This window comes from Rhagoletis pomonella, unplaced genomic scaffold (assembly GCF_013731165.1).
Source record: "Rhagoletis pomonella isolate Grant_MI unplaced genomic scaffold, Rhpom_1.0 Rhpom_scaffold_00003, whole genome shotgun sequence".
NCBI lineage: Eukaryota > Metazoa > Arthropoda > Insecta > Diptera > Tephritidae > Rhagoletis > Rhagoletis pomonella.
In genome coordinates, this window is record NW_023458557.1 from 24,196,798 (window position 1) to 24,214,570 (window position 17,773).

The window sequence follows — 17,773 nt, forward strand, 5'->3', positions numbered from 1 at the left end:
CCCGCGAAATGGGCTCGCTTGCCGTACGGGCAAATGTGCCCATGTCTGGTGTAATGTACATACATGCATATTAAAAACATCATTTTACTTTTTTGCATTTGGAACTGCCCGTTTTTCAGTGCAGCGTTGAATCTGACTGTGGTTTAAAGGAATGAAACTGGTAGCACAATTATAAAGCAGAAGTCGAAAAAGGCATTTATGTCAGATAGTTAATATGGCTGACAAAATTAGTGAAATTACCTTCTTGTTTCTACCAATGGCTCAATCATGTAAAATGAAGACTGTTCTAGCGCTGCATACACTTGTTTGATTTTATTCCGTTACATTTAAGGCAAAAACAATTGCAACCTGCGACCACTTTTTTCGTTACAGTCTTATTAGTGCCGAAAAAACCGACACCGTTCAGATGTGTACAGAAAAGTATGAATTGATAACTTACCCGTCATAAATACGACATGTCGTGTTGTTGATTCGCTTGTCGGAGTAACGACGTCGTCTGTCTTCAAATAAGTCCTTAACTGCGGTCACACCGAGCACAAAGAGAACAGGTATCATGGCAACTTCTTTGCCAAACGCATTTATCGCTGGAAACCAATTCAGCAGAACGATAAAAATAAAATACAAATTCGCAACACGATGGAATTGTTCAAGTAAATTTTTTGGTACGAAGGACAGCAGTGTGTACTTTGTCGTGCGTATTTTATTGCCCACAAAATCTTCATTCGGATGAGCCCGCTTGGGAGTCTTTGGTGGAACTGTGTGATTTGGTACGAGGACACGATAGCTTCGCTCTTCGAGTTTCTCAGTATGACATACAGCTATCCGCTTCCACCAAGGTGGTGTTTCAGAGCGACGCAAAGTGTATATAGATTCTGAACGCGATGCCTGCCTCGAATGACCACGCCCACCCCCTGAAGATGCAACAGATGGCCCAAACTCCCGACTTTCTACTTCCTCTTTGTGACCAGGTGGTAGGATAAAATCAGTTTTTGAACCAACGCGACTATGGCCTCGTGAGGCTCCAGGAGCGCCTGGTGAATCTGTAATTTGGCCATGTGAAAAAGCACGTTGATGTCCTTTCATAGCTGATTTCATTGGACGGCCTCTCGGCCCTATAATGGCACCGCCTCCGTGACTCACAGACCTTATATGGCCGCGACTATCCGTTCCCACGCTGAGGCTGTGTGATGGCGCAGACACAACAGCAACGCCAGGAATGCCCGGTGCCATACTATGGATAGCGCTTGCTCCAAGCCCACCGGCAAGGTTTATTGCTCCAGGAAATATGTAGGTATGTTCGGGTTCCTGTAGAGGAATCATTGGTGTTGCCTGAACCATCATTGATGTGGTGATGTTTGTGTCTAAATGATCGTACACAGCAGAGGTGGTGGTCATTAACGCGAATTTCGACGGAACTGAGCGCTGTTGCTGAACAACAGTAAACTTTCGCCGCAACTCTTCGGTATTCGCTGAAGGCATTATTACAAGAGAACATGTGTATGTATGTGGGTGGTTGTTATTGCAATCAATTGCTATTCGAATTGACAACTGAAGTACTATAAATCCACATTGGTGAACACCATAGCTAGAACCGTAGCGTAAACTGGTGATTTCTGAAACGAAATATATATAATGGTAAAAAAATTGTATTGGACCAAGCATCTTTACATATGAAATCGTCTACCTGAAGTCGCGGACCCATTTTAGATTATGATTTTGAGGGACTCTTATTTAGGGTCCCAAAGAACAGAATTTAAGCAAAATTAAATCCTTAGGAACGCTCGTTTCCGCCCGCTCGAATCAAGTTTTAAAAATCTGGATTTTGACTATGTTGAGTAAGCAGCTTATGTACTCAGGAATTGAGTGTGCGTAAATATCATAGACGAAACACAGCTGCGAGTTGGCCCGACCAGCTCACTCCTCATAAAAAAACTTTGCTTGAAGTTGGGAAATTTTTTAAATTCGCAAATATTCAGGTTACGAAATGAACGTGTTGCCTGCTAGATAAAAATATAAAGCTTACTTAATCTATACACTGAAGCAACAAAGTATTGGCATAGCAAATTGTTCATAATATATGCAACAATTTTTATTCTAATATTTTTCCGCCAATCTATATACATAAAAATGGTGTGAAAAATGTATAGTAATTCATCAATTGAGAACGGTTGGGCCGATTTGGCAAACTTTTTTTTTAGTTATTCGTAATTGCCAGGAGAAGGTTTTTACGAAAGAAAATTTTGGGAAACCCCTCCGGGAAAGTCGGGAAATTGGAAAAATCGAAAATTGATTTTGTTGTATGGAATTTTGTGTGCAATTCCTTCGGAATGGCATTCGAATGGAAAAATAGAAAATTCTAAGTGGAAAACTCGACGTAAGCTTGGAAAATTTCGGATAATTGTGAAATTTATTGGGGGCATGAATCAATTGGGAACAATTTTCTCCTATATTTCATAACCGATTCGATTGGGTGCTGCTTTTTTGGAAAGGTGTTTAGGAGTGCACAAAGTTTTAATTTTTCCGATTGGTGGCGCAGGAGTCCAGCTACGATAAAAAAAATGCATTTGGTTCGTTGGTAGCCTTTCGCCTAGATTAGCATATAGGATCCATTTTTTTCGTTAAGTGGGCAAGGGACCGATCTCTTCGAAAGTCTTATTTATGGTCTGATTTTCTTGAAATTCGATACCCGTATTACAAATATGCGTAGAATAGGATCGTGTCGATGCTTTACAGTTCGAAAGGTGTTTGAAGGCGGCGCAAACATGCGGGTATTGGCTATTTAACAATACTTATTACACAGGCCAACAAAAATGGGAAAACATTTGATGCAGCAAATGTTAACGTTATTTTTGCCGAATTTTTGTGTGCTGATTACGAATCCGTAAGCATAAAGTTTCCAATCAGCTCCAGATTTAAAAAAAAACGAGGTCAAAGTGTCAGAAAATCGCGTTTTTTTCAATATTTGAGAAGCTCTAGCAAAGAAACAATGGGTGGTAGAACCTTCCACTTAGGCTTTGATTAAAGCTAAAAATCTCGATCATATCCTGCAAATTCCTGCACCTTTGCTTGATGGTCACTTATAGTCATTTGTTGAACGGGAATAACTGATTTTGGGAGTACCTACCGCAATTAAGCAAAAGGTGATAGAACCTTCCACTTAGGCTTAAATTAAGGCTTGGACTTCTGACTTCAATCCCTCAAAATACAATTCCTGCACCTTGACCCTAAGGTCCCCTATAGTCATTTATTGAATAGCTAACACTGATTTTTACACCATTTTTGTTTTCAATTGCATAATTTTCCAGTATTTTTTTTATTGTTGGACGTTAAAAAGTAAATGAGTATAGGTGAGCAAGGTGCAGGAATAGTACTTTAATTTAAGCCTAAGTGGAAGGTTCTATCACCTTTTGTTTCATTGCTAGAGCTTCCCAAATATTGCAAATAACGCGATTTATTGACACTTTCACCACATTTTTCTCAAAATCTGGAGCTGATGGAAACTTTATACTTACGGATTCTTAACCAGCACAAAAAAGCCTATCAAAATCAGCTTTAACATTTGCCACATCAAAATCGGAGTCGCCCTGTGTTACCTACACTAATTATATAAAGAGAAGCTCCTTTTTATAAGAGGTGATCTCGCGAACGGCTGTACCGATTTTTTGAAATTTTGGACACCTACTGTAGACTGTCGATATATTAAGTGGCATCACCCATACATATCTAATTTTTCATACCGTATATCTCTTGAAGTATTTGTGGTAGTGTCCTGGAAATTAGTATATGGATTTTGGTGCTACTGGAAAAGGGTGCGTTGTGCTTTCCAAACATATTGAAACTTTTACATATCGGTAAATATATACACCCAGAATACAGTGTTTTTATCTTTTTCATAATAAATTTTTGTGCTAATTTTTTATAGAAATATAGTTCATTTTGCATCAAATGGCACCAAATTTTGAGTGTGCAGTTTTGTAACTCACTCAATTTCAGTACCACAAAGTGCAAGTTTTAAATGGCTATAAGTTCCCGTTGATTTTTGAGAATTTTTTTCGCAGATGATGTTGGATATTGATAGTTAAATATACATACATAAATGAAGATACTGGAATCATTATTATGGAGCCATGTTACGCTCTAAAAGAACAAACTTGACCGTATGATCTACGATTTAAATACTTTAATTGTTTTGCTTACAAGGGCGTAGCCAGCCTTTCACCTAGGGGGCCGGAGTTTATATAGAGGGAAAAAATGTTGTTAACTAATTTTTTTTTTGTGTATATAAATAGAATTTTTTGGTTTTAAGAAAGTATAAGTTTTCTGGTATCCTTTACAACGATAGCAGTTTCCTAAAGATCCGTTTGTAATTTTTTTGTTTAAAATATTTTTTAAAAAACAAAGGTATTTTTTTAATTTTAAGAGTTTTTTCTCAAGTTTTTATAAACGAAGTATACAAATATGCATACCAGAAGAAAATGGGTTTAATCGCCTTACAACGATACTAAATTTTTAAAAATCGGATAGAATACCTATCCAGGTATAATATTTGTACGGCTGGATTTTTCTTTAAGGCGACAAACCCCTAAAAATGCGCGAGGCACTTGTTTGACTAAAGTTTGCAAAACGCAGATTTTATTGCGGATTTCGGCAGAATATCGCTTCGTTAATAACATTTGCTCCACAAGTTTTTCAATCAAAGAATATTCTAGAAATGGGCGTGGCTATATTAAAACCAAAGTTCAAAAATTTAAGCTTTATTGTGGATTTCGCCAGAATATCTATATGCATTGAAAAAGTTGGGGAACAAATATTGTTAACGAAGCGATATTCTGCCGAAATCCGCAATAAAATCTGCGTTTTGCTAATTTTAGTCCTGCAATTGCCACGCCCATTTCTGTGGTTTGTCGCCTTAAAGAAAAATCTTGCCAGACAAATATTATATCTGGATAAGTATTCTATCGGAATGCGCAATAAAATTTTACTTTTTGCAAAAACCCGATGTTTAACACCTTACCGAATATATCTTAACATAAGTTTTCGAAAAAAATTACAAAAAATTGTTGATTCTCAAAAAATAAACCATCTCGTCATAAAGAAAAATATTTTAAAAATATAAATAAAAATTTTTTTGAACCACGTTTTTTATCGAGAATTAAACAAGGACTACGATGGTATAATTTTAAATCCCTAATTTACTGGTCTTCACTATGCAAATCAACTTCATAAAGTTCAACTGTTAATAGCTAAGTTAGCTTTAGGACAATCTTGACCATCTTGTATATAGAAATGTCAAGCCCGTTTCTTAGCTTTAAAATGACGTTAAGATGAGATCTCTACGATCAGCAGAACCCGAGATATAACGATTTGAAGAAGTACATGATTAGTCAGAATCACGAAAAAATGCAAACTTTTACAGATCATATCTCCGAAGAAAAAACTTTCTCGAACACGTGGTAGCTTATTTCATGTATAGAGCCCACAAAAAAAAATTTTAAGCGAATCGGTACGAAATCCGTACGACTTAGAAAAGAATGATATAAGAAATAAATAAATGAATTATAGACATATGTAAATGTTATGTACCAATAAGTTTAATTTCTTAAAAGTAAATTTAAATCAATTAATTACACATGCCATTTTTTAACAGCTGACCACACATAGTGCGGATCATTTTTGTTTACAGGTTCCTTGCATAACATTATGCCATTGATACTGTCAATCTTAAGTTTATTTCTTAGTTTAGTTTTTATCAAAGAAAGCGTTGAAAATTTGCGTTCTACAGCCGCAGTGCCATGTGGTAATGAAATTTTAGTAAACACAAAATTGGCGGGATGCATGAAGCTATTTTCATTCATTCCATTTTTAATAGAATAAACTTTTTCCCAAAATATATCAATATCCAGATCGCTGGAAATATCAAGCTTACTTAGCCTCAGTAAATTCCACTGCGTGGTTTTTATATCAGGATCACAATCTTTGATATGGGGAAACTTAAACAAAAGAGGTCAAATTGGTAAATCTTCGTTAGAAACTACGTCAGATGGTCTCATTATTTGTAAAAGTTTTATATCTTCACGCTTGAAATCAAAACTTAAATTTATTTGGTCCAAAAACTCTATGTAATACTTTAATATATTGGTTTTAACTTCAAGGATTCCAGAACATTACTTTTCATAAACATCTCAGCTTTCGTTCCAACAAAAATGTCAGATATTTAACATGATTATATTCATTTTTAAAATCAACATTAATATGTTACTGATCACATCTTTTTCAATAAAGTTACTCAAAATTAAGAGATAATGTGCTTTGATAGTTGCATATAAGTATGGCAAACGAGAGCTTTCAGCTTGGAACTCTTTGTTAAAATTGTTAATTATGGGAAAAATTAGCGATAGAAATAAAAAATAGCATTTGGTTTTGCAACCCATTCCTTCTGCCAGGTCTGCAGATCGCATACCGTTTACTTCGTAAAAGCCGGAAATAAAATAAAGTTTCAAACTATCCCATTGCTGAACTATTATTTTTTTATTAATAATAATCCCATTCCCGCCCATTATTTTAAATTTTTGCGCCGAGTCACTATTCAGCTACAGAACCAAATTCATCAGCTGATTATTATTTATTTATGTCAGTCAATCATTTATTTATAGAGGATAGTATCGCTTTCTTAATGCTGAAAAGCGAATCAGGTATATCAAATGTGCTGGCATGAGATTTAAAATCCTGGCATAAGCAACGGAGTGGCTCGTGAAATTCAAAATTAGTTTTACAAGTTTTCAAAAATAGGGGACAAAAGTGCCTTGATACCCGGCAGGGAACATTAAGGCTAACTTCACCCAGAAGAAGCGGACTTGAAATTAAGCCTGTCAGTAATTTAACCATAAAATCCATCGTGTTTGAGATATGCCCAAGATTTTGTGGGATTTTACCGAACAGTAGTCCTGAAATTCCTTCAGTTCATGTAGCCTCTTTGGACTGTGGGAAAAGAAACTATATATGTTGCGGCACAGTGTCTCAATGCTTTTCGGCAATTTTTTACAAGCGTAGCTTGAGCAAAGTTGAAGTGAGTGGCATGTGCACTTTATATAAAATAAATCGGTTTCCACACTCAATAATGTCTTCAGCCCGCCCAAGTATCCAGCAATAACATTGGCTCCATCATTGTCAAATGTTTAAAAGGTACAATTGGCAAATATTTATATGCAAAATGATATTTGAAATATTTACTTTTATAATAAAGACTTTAAAACCTTAATTCAACTATCCGACCAAAATCTTACTTTGCCGACCAACCTACCAAATGAAAAAGAAGCGACCAAACTTTGTCGGGAAAGACCAACAAGAGCCAACACTGGTCGGTAGAGTTGTCAAACTATCGATGGCACTAGCGATAGTATCGATAGTTTCAACTTTTTAGGCCAATCAATACTCATTGATAGTTTTTTCTTATACTATCAAAAATATCGATAGTTTAGTAAGACTATCGAACTATTGTTGGTAATACCTGAATTTTTTAATTTGAATTAAAAATTTTGTTTTTTAGTGTGATGCCGACGTCATATTCAAATATGCACGCATTTAGCCCAAAATACATACATATGTTAATCGTAAATCCTGTTTTGTTTGTATAACTTGTGTTAGTTTTTGAATTTCTAAAAAGAGAAGTATTTTGGCTAAGCAGTTACTTAATTTTGAATGATTATAACTTTTATAAGATAATATTTATTTCACTATGACCTGTAAAACAAAGCAACCTAACTGATTTAGCGATAGTGCTATCGATAGTTTTGTTTTTTTCGAGACTATCGTGAATATTGATAGTTTTTCTGAAAACTATCAAAACTATCGATGGCGTGACTATCGATAGTTTGACACCTCTACTGGTCGGCACGCTATAGAACAATTGTTCATGCTCACTTCACACGTATTCTTACGCTCTATCGTTTAGTCGTTGGCGAGACAGCGACGAATCAGCACCGCGGGTGGCTGCAGTGTTGCCAGGTCTTCGGCATGAGAAAACGCCCCTCTTGGTCTGAAAAAACGTCGTTTTCTACCCAAAAACGTCTTTTTCAAACGTATGCACAAAGAATTGTTCTTATTAAACTTTCATTGTATACAAAGGTACATATGTACGTAAGGTATATTAAAATATCATTTGCACACATTTAAAATTCATTCTAAACTGGTTTGAGATCGTTAATATAAATTTCATTTTATACATACACTTGTGATCAGCTGATTAAGTCATCGATTTCGGCTGTTTCTTTTTTGTTTATTTAATGTTTATTATTTTTCCATAAAAGCCTAGCTCATTATATAACAAACAAAATATAAACCCACATCTCAAACTTTGTGCAAAAATTATAAAAATTGGCAAAATATCAGCTAGATTTTCAACTTTTTATTCAGATTTTTTAGAATTTTTTTGAGTATGCAGGTTGATAGCCCATTAAATTCCAGGGCAATAATGTGCAAGTTTTAAGTTGTTAAAGAATCGCGTTGATTTTTAATATATTTTTTTTTCTTGTAAACATTTGGTTAAGTGGTTTGTTGTCGAAAATCCTAAATTACGTTCTGTTAAGAAGGAACATAGCAATATTTCAGCCTTTTTACGTTCATTACATTTTCAATAAGGGGCCCCATGCGACTAATTGTGTCATTTTCGTTATGCGCTTAAATAAGGGTTGTCATCTGTGTCGACAGAATAAATATTTTTTGAAGCAGCTGCTGCAAAAAACAAAGCTTGTAAAGATTTATTAAGAAAACAATTCAAAATCAGTTCTACTTACAAGATTTAGTAACAGAGAAAAATTACTGGGAAGTTAAAAAACGTAATTTTTTACACAAAAAACGTCCAAACGTCAACAGGATAAAAAAAAAACGTCCAAATGACGTTAAAAACTTCAACCTGGCAACGCTGGGTAGCTGTTCTGCTTTGTTTCACGAATGTAAAGATGCTTTGCGAGAAATATGTAGGTACGTTTGTAATGCATGAAAATGCTTTTGGTGGAATGAAACGCCTTTTGTGTTATAAGGCATTTAAAACAGGAAACATGCTTTTAAAAGACGTTTTTTAATATTTTCATAAGGATATGGAAAGTTTCGATTAACACAAAAGACATATGTGTATGTATTTGTGAGCCTATCGCTAATTTACTTCAATACTGTCGTAACTAACAAACTTAAAATTCGAGAAAAAGGGCTTTAAAGTTTTGGATTTACATAATATGTATATACTCCCATAGTAAAAAAGTAATACATATTTTGTTCTAGTGAGCTACTGGTAAATGGTACAGCTATGAAATTTTTACTCAAAATAGAAGAAGAGTTTACGTTTATTCTTGCATACGATTTTTTCTTTGGCGTTACGACGCTTTTTTAGTAAATCAGCGATACACATACTTATGTACTTATATAAAATATATTTCCTCTTGCGCTCACCAACACGGCCACAGTCTTACTTTTGCCGACCCCTGGCTTAAAACGATAATATTAAGAAATGCGTGAGCTGGACAAGGAGTAGAAGGCAAAGACATCACAGCGCACGGAGGTGCGCGCGAGTGACGAAAGCAGCCACAGTAGCATGCTGAAATGACTCGCTTATATATACACGAGATTTGGAAGTTTTTATCCAGACGTCCAATCAACATGTTTGAGGTATCGTTGTAAAGGCCCTGGAGAGTGTGTCCAGAAATGGTATTCAAGCTTCATAAACGATTAACCGGATTCTTAAAAATTAGGCGTTTTTTTTGCTTTTGCCGGTTTAAGGGGGCATGTGGGTACACCCAACATATTTAGTGTTATTCTATAGGCCAATACCTTTCAAACGATACCTTATATATTAAGTTCCGGCTACAAGTTGGAAAGATATAGAGGAAAATGTGTTTTGGTTCGTGTCTCCGCTACAAGATGCTTTGGTATGTATGTGGCGTCTGTACGTGCCTTCATTTAATTTTGTTCAAACTTTCAGGAATTAAAGTACAAAAAAAACTAAGAAGGTTTGGTTCCAGGATGTCTTGATTCGTATGCCTTTGTGGGCGTGGCTGCTGCCTGAAACTCGAAAAAAGGCAAATTTTTTAAACTACCACTGAGGCCGCACTACTCAGTCCATATCATTGATGTGGATATCAGTAGAAGGGTCTTCAAACAAGCTATTTAACGCTATCTTTTGCGTTTATAAAATATAAATATGTTATAACGTTATCGCCTGAAAACTAAAAATCGGGCTGCTGAAAATATACATTTCGAGCATTTTCTCAAAAACTGGCCAGTCGATTTTATTCTAAGTTTCCACAAATCTAGCCCAAAACCTTAGCTTTCATCTGGTATATAGCCTATATCTGGTAAACTCTTGTTCTGGAGATATTGCTATTCGAATTGAAAAAATGTCGCTCCAAAAAGGGTCAAATGGTTAAAAATTAACATATCCGTTACTTTGGTTACTTTAAGATATAAAACTAACATACCCAGTACCCCGAAAAAAATTACCCATTCCCCGATTGCCACTTAAACCGAAATTCCCTGCAAATCGGGGAATTTCCCGCGAGTTGACAAGTTGAAGGATGCAGCTGTGCTAATCACTTCGTACATGTCTTGGAAACCACAATTTATGTGTATTTTAGAGTTTTGTTTTCAGTCGTATGCCGAAATTGCAACATTTTTCCCCATTTTAATAGGCGGTATGTACACAGTATTTAACTATGCTACATGGGTTTATCACCCGCACTTAACCAAACTGAGAAGACGCGTACAATATTACCTACAGTTGTACATAAATATGTATGTATAAATGCATTTAGTTCACCCAATGTGCCGCTACTACTTACATACATATGTATAAATTGCCACAGAGCAAAACTACTTGAGAAAAAAGCATTAGTTTAATAGCACGAGTGCAACACCGTACACGTGATAGAAGTAAAACTTCTTCTGTTTATTGTATCCAAAGTTGGGGGAAAATTTTAGTAGACGAACGGCAAATTCTAGAAAAAGGGGGGATGAGGGGGGGTAGAATAGGACCCCCTGATTTCAAAACTACCCCCCTTTTTTCTAGCAACCCTATAGTTCTTATATAATTTATTGTTAAAGTTTTCATATAAACGATGAATAAGATAGCAAAATAACATACAACTTAGTGCTACCAGACTGGAATTTTGAATAATAAAAGCGGATTTTTAATTCGGAATTTTTACTTAGTAGCATTATTATTTCTGTGTTGCCGAAGAAGGGGGGGCTGAACACATTTTGCAGAGAACACCTTTCTGCGTAGGCGGCCTTCGGCCGCACTTAGGGATTATAACCCTCAGGCAGTAGAATTCTCCTTTCTGTTTTGCGAAGAAAAGGAGCTGAACACCTTTTGCAGAGAACACCTTTCTGCGTAGGCGGCCTTCGGCCGCACTTAGGGATTATAACCCTCAGGCAGTAGAATTCTCCTTTTTGTTTTGCGAAGAAAAGGAGGTGAACACCTTTATGCGTAGGCGGCCTTCGGCCGCACTTAGGGATTATAACCCTCAGGCAGTAGAATTCTCCTTTCTGTTTTGCGAAGAAAAGGAGCTGAACACCTTTTGCAGAGCACACCTTTCTGCGTAGGCGGCCTTCGGCCGCACTTAGGGATTATAACCCTCAGGCAGTAGAACTCTCCTTTCTGTTTTGCGAAGAAAAGGAGCTGAACACCTTTTGCAGAGAACACCTTTCTGCGTAGGCGGCCTTCGGCCGCACTTAGGGATTATAAACCTCAGGCAGTAGAATTGTCCTTTCTGTTTTGCGAAGAAAAGGAGCTGAACACCTTTTGCAGAGAACACCTTTCTGCGTAGGCGGCCCTCGGCCGCACTTAGGGATTATAACCCTCAGGCAATAGAATTCTCCTTTCTGTTTTGCGAAGAAAAGGAGCTGAACATTTTCTTTTGTATTGATTTCCCCTGTATTCCTTTTTAATCATTGCCTACTTTGTATGTATTGTTTTGTACAATAAGGCAACACATGTTATGTGTCAGTTTGCAACCATGTGTTATTATAAATATGCGTGAAATTCAATGTAATTTACAAGTCGATAAAAGTTTAATTAAAGTGATTTATATACAAGATAAAATAAAAGAAAAGTGTGTAAAGTATTAAGTACAGTGTTATGTGCATTTATATATATAAAAGTATGCACAAATGCTTTTTTTGTTAAGGAAACCAAGTGGAACGACTTAAGAAATTTTTACAACAAATAACTTATAAACAATGATATTATTTATATTTTTTAGGGGTGGGCTTTAGTAGTCAGCCGCACCTTGTGTTTTAAGAAAACCAGGTGGAATTAACAAATGAAACTTGGTCAGGATGTTAAGGGAGGTATTCTCTAAAACATGTATAACTAAAAAAGGGAAAATTTTAGTAGACGGACGGCAAATTCTAGAAAAAGGGGGAATGAGGGGGGGTAGAATAGGACCCCCTGATTTCAAAACTACCCCCCTTTTTTCTAGCAACCCTATAGTTCTTATATAATTTATTGTTAAAGTTTTCATATAAACGATGAATAAGATAGCAAAATAACATACAACTTAGTGCTACCAGACTGGAATTTTGAATAATAAAAGCGGATTTTTAATTCGGAATTTTTACTTAGTTTGTAAATAAATTAGTGACCAAAAATTACAATAGTGGATGTTAAAATAATGGGTGGACCCTTGGCTACAAGTGTGTGCAATTTTTTTTTGGATCGGGCCACCCCTTTGGACGCAATACCCCGAAATAGGTGGGCCACTTACTAAACAGTACCCCAACTATTGATTGCGTGTCCTAAATTGCTCCGCAACGTTCCCCTTTTCCCTTATTTAAAACCTTTAATCAAAACATACATACGTACATCTATATATATATATATATATATATATATATGAATACGCGACACAGTCCAGCATATAAAATAGCAAAAAGACAATCACACCACAAATATTAAGACTAAATCATTTCCAAGTTTATCTTCAGAGTTCTTTAGTTTTAACCTTCTATGAGGTACATAATTCAAATCTTATTATATTGCAAAATTTTACACTATACAATTAAATCGCTGCTTCATGTTCGTTTTAATTAAAAGGCACCGGGTAGGTAGAAAACGATACTAGTAAATACAAGTACATACTCGATACTTTTCATCCGATACCAAGTAATTGTGGTACCAATACTTTTGCACCGAGTACTAAGCAGGTATCCTATACAAGGTTCTTACCCGTACGCAACGCGGGATCCCGCGGCCGCCCAAAACAGTCCAGAATCATTCCCGTACTCAACAAAATGCGTAATAGAAAGCGAAAATTGAAACGTTATGGGCTGTTTTTGCTTACGCGTAAATGTACATTTAGCGCATTTAGCTCTAAATGCTACTCTAAATGTAAATTTATCCATACAAAATTCGTCATCTAAATGCAACTAAATGCAACTCAATCTTTGCATTTAGAATCTAAATGCTAAAAGCATCCCTGTGATCTTCCAAAATTTCCACGATTCGAACATGGTTTAATGAGAAAAAGTGGCAACATTGCTTTTTCGAGTATACAACCGCTAGCTGCGTTTCAGTGATCGCCGATCGAGATTTCATTTATTATTTTACATTATTTGGATAAAGAAAAGTTACGCAAATTCAACATCGATATGATGCTGATAGAAATCTGGATTAATTTGTGATCAACTCTGTTTGTTTTGTTTCCTAATTAGGTGTGGAAAATATAATTGGCAGCACCGACAAATGAATATATACACAAACAAATGTTCGGTTATGGTTAAAACAATTCAGGTTTTTGTATTGAATTTTCGGTTTAGAATTTATTTTTCCTTTTCAGTAGGGGTTTTTGCACATTATCTTTTCCGTGAGAATTTATCGTAATGGATACGGATCTGAATAAGCGACTGGAACACGGCTGTTTGTCAAAAGCATACGATTTCGAACTCGCGTAAATGTACATTTGCTAAATGCGATAGCATGAACGCTCTTCGAAAACATATGTTCGAAAGTGCTAAATGTTGCATTTTAAATGCAGCAAAAACGTTGCATTATGGTTCGTAAGTGTCTTCTTCTTCCTGCCCGAAACAGCCCGGGCTTTTTCTCCGGGTAAAAATGGATAAAATGTGTCAAAGTCAGCGTTGCCAGGTCTTCGGCATGAGAAAACGTCCCTCTTGGTCTGAAAAAACCTCAATTCCTACCCAAAAACGTCTTTTTCAAATGCATGTACAAAAAATTGTTCTTATTTAAACTTTTATTGTATACAAAGGTACATATCGAGCCCTAACCGCCAAGCTAACGTAAGCGACATTCATCATTGCATCAAAAAAATATGTTGAAAAAAATTTCGCTTAAGTACGTTGTTTTGGCGGTTAGGGCTCGATATGTATGTAGGGTATTAAGTCATCAACATTTTGATCGATTTTGGCTGTTTCTCTTTCGTTTATTTAATGTTTATTATTCTTCCATAAAGGCCAAGCTCATTAACAAACCAAATATAAAATATAAAATTATAAACAATCTGCAAATTTTCAGCTAGATTTTCAACTTTCTATTCAGATTTTTTAGCCCTTTAAATTTCAGGGCAATAATGTGCAAGTTTAAAGGGGCTAAATAATCGCGTTGATTTTTAACAATTTTTTTTTTTCTTGTAGAAATTTGGTTAGGGCTCGGTTGTCGAAAATGCTAAATTACGTTCTGCTAAGAAGGAGCATAGCAATAGGTCTATTCAATATCAAAAAATTGTTACGAGTTGTTACTAGTACTTGCAAGTTTTTACTGCAAATGCATTCAATAACCCAAAATATTTGCAAGAGGAAGCGAATTCGAGAGCGTAACAACCCCAGAGAGGTGCAAATTCTTGCAAGTAAGAATTTTACTAGCAGGAATTTGCAGTAGTCCAAAAGTAAGGTTATGTTTCAAATTCAAATGTAAACAAACTGTTTAGGAGGATGATTTGCTGAAACATAACTAGTGAAATAAAAATATGGATAAAAAATTTAAATCTATTGTATATTTTTTTACTTTTATGAAGATGGAAACTATTCCTAATTAAAAAGAAAATTGCGCACCAAAACTTTACCGTCAGAAAGTGTCAAAATGGCTCAAGTTGCAAGTTTTTACTAGTTTTGCGTTCAATAACTTTCTGAAAATTTTCTCTTGCTCTCAATTTTACTCTCTACTTTCCTTTTACGCTCTCGCTGCAAGTACTTACTGGAAAAGTTATTGAATGGACCAAATATTTCAGTATTTTTTGCGTTCAGTACATTTTCAATGAAGTCTTAAAAAAGTCGCCTACTTTTTTCTGACGTTTTATGCTGCACAGCTTTTTTGATGCTTTTGCGAGTGTGTCTGCTGCAATATATCAGCCCTACCTAATTTTAGCTTTTAATGTGCAATTGCATCATTACAGCAAGCCTCGTAACCTCAAGTGTTTACACAACCAGCCTTTGAGCAAGGGATCCTTAGTCTAATCAAACAAAAAAAAAACTTTGGAGGAAGCAGCTGCAGCAAAACACAAAGATTGTAAAGATTTATTAAGAAAATAATTCAAAATCAGTTCTACTTATAAGATTTCGTAACAAAGAAAAATTACTGGGAACTTAAAAAACGTCATTTTTTACACAAAAAACGTCCACACGTCAACAGGGTACAAAATACGTCCAAATGACGTTAAGAACGTCAACCTGGCAACGCTGGTCAAAGTGCATATCGTGTTGTCTGCATTTACTTGGTGGTTTTAAGGAACAGTGAACGTCATGTTGATGTATTTTCAATCTTTGTATGCTTAAAATCAAATTTATGAAACCGAAATTCAATTTCCAAGTGTTTGCATTTAAGTGACAAAAACAAAAACAACGTGAATCAGCCGTTTCTCAAATTCCGGGCGCGAAATGTGGTTTTTTGCATTCCCGTACTTCTGGACTTTAGTCCACTTACACGCGAAGCTCATTTAACAGATTCCTTATGTGACATCGCTCAAGCAATGCCAAGTATGCATAATGGAGCCTTTAGGGAAAGAACCTACCATGTTCTAACCAACAACGAACACACATTTAGACTTGGAAAACTATCGATACTATCGACACCACTATCGATAGTTTGGTACTATCGATGGTACTATCGATAGTCCAGCGACTATCGAACTATCGATGTTTATATTATTCACTTCTCTTCCTTTACGCGGAATTCAAATTGTTCGTAAAGCAGTGTTTTGCATTATAGGGCATTCGCACGGGCGATTTTACAGGCAACAAAAGTTGAATACGTAGTTGAATGAGAAGTTGAAAGTGAAAAAGTTGCCATCCCTATTCAGACGAGGCGATTTTGGATTCAACACGAATCGTTATTTACATTATTGAAAATGAATTTAAATCGCAAAATTTTATCAATTGGCGTAAATTTGGTAAGCCAAGCGTTGGTAGAAGTGCTTTTAGCGAAGCTGAAAGATAAAATAAGAGTAAAAAAGTAAAAAAGAAAAAAAAGTATGTATACAGAACAGTGTTGGTATTTTTGGTACAATTGTACTTGTTTGATACAATTTCATTTACAATATACTTTCCTACTACGCAGTACTTTTTAGTAAAATTTTGTAATGAATACTAAAAATATATAGCTCTGAAAATTCACAGTTCGCCTGTTCGTATTTACCTTTGTAAGTTTTGAAAATGGCTTCAACGAACCAGTATAACATAGCCTAGCCAAATTTTTAAAGAAACTTTTCGATACTAAGTTTTATTAAAACAAAATTTCAAAGTCAGCTTCATATAGAAACAAAGTCTTCGTTAGTTATAAGAAGAGATTTTTTTAAATATAATACCTTTACGGCACTCACATATTGACAAGGTTTTACTATTTATTTTATTATTCTTTGATTTTAATTATCTGTTTAGAAACTATAATGTATTCTTTAAGAAAAACTGTATAAACCCAAGATTAAATCTTTGCGAAACATCCAAAAACCAACATACTGTCGTAAAAATTTCGAGCTTTATTAATATTCTTTAGTTTTTAGCCCATTCAATTTTAGTATAATAAAGTGCAAGTTTAAAGTAGCTGGGACTTACCGTTGAACTTGGCAATTTTGTTTTGTCGACGATGTCAGCCATTTTCTTCCATACGAAGTGTGTTCGACGATTTTTTTATATGGAGGAAATTAGCAACACCTTCATCAAAGAAATCTTAAAAAACTTAGTTATATTAAAATTTAATGGGCTAAAAAACCACACACTCAAAATAAATCTAGGAAATCGAATTAAATAGATCGAAATTTTTACGAAAGTGTGTTGGTTTTTTTAATGTTGCACAATGTTTGAACCTTGGATTTGTACGGCTTTTCTTAAAATATAAAGCGTATTTTTACAAAAAATAATTAAAATTGAATAATATTAAGATAAATGGTCAAATCTTGTCGTAAAGTTTTGATAAGCACTTGAAATTCTATTACAATGTCAAATTTTAGTACTGAATCCAAAGAAAATGTCTCTTTTATCTATTAATAATAACTTAAATATGCTTTTTGTTAAGATGTATACCTGAAAATGTGTGCATACATATTTGCGTTAAATGCAATACATGTGCACGTGGAATCAATTTGTAAAAGTGTAAAATACATAAACGTATGTACATAAACAATAAAACTTTCTCATAAATACCATAAAATCATTGGTCTTGAAGGGAATGTACTAAGAAAATATATGAGCGAATTAAAAAGTGTATACAATTTATAGCCGAAAAGTAAATTTTTTGTATAGATTTCGTACTGAAGGAACAATTTCATATCCCAAC

The 17,773-nt window shown here is 35.0% G+C and overlaps 1 protein-coding gene across 1 annotated transcript; it reads right to left on the bottom strand.

The window, feature by feature from the left end:
* Positions 1-439: 439 nt before the first annotated feature.
* LOC118735088 lies at positions 440-13,235 on the bottom strand (the record flags this gene model as incomplete). The annotated part of the gene is given in 2 exon segments (XM_036464699.1): positions 440-1,613; positions 13,217-13,235. A coding segment is annotated over 1 exon segment (1,040 nt), but the record flags the coding sequence as incomplete, so codon positions are not given.
* Positions 13,236-17,773: the final 4,538 nt, after the last annotated feature.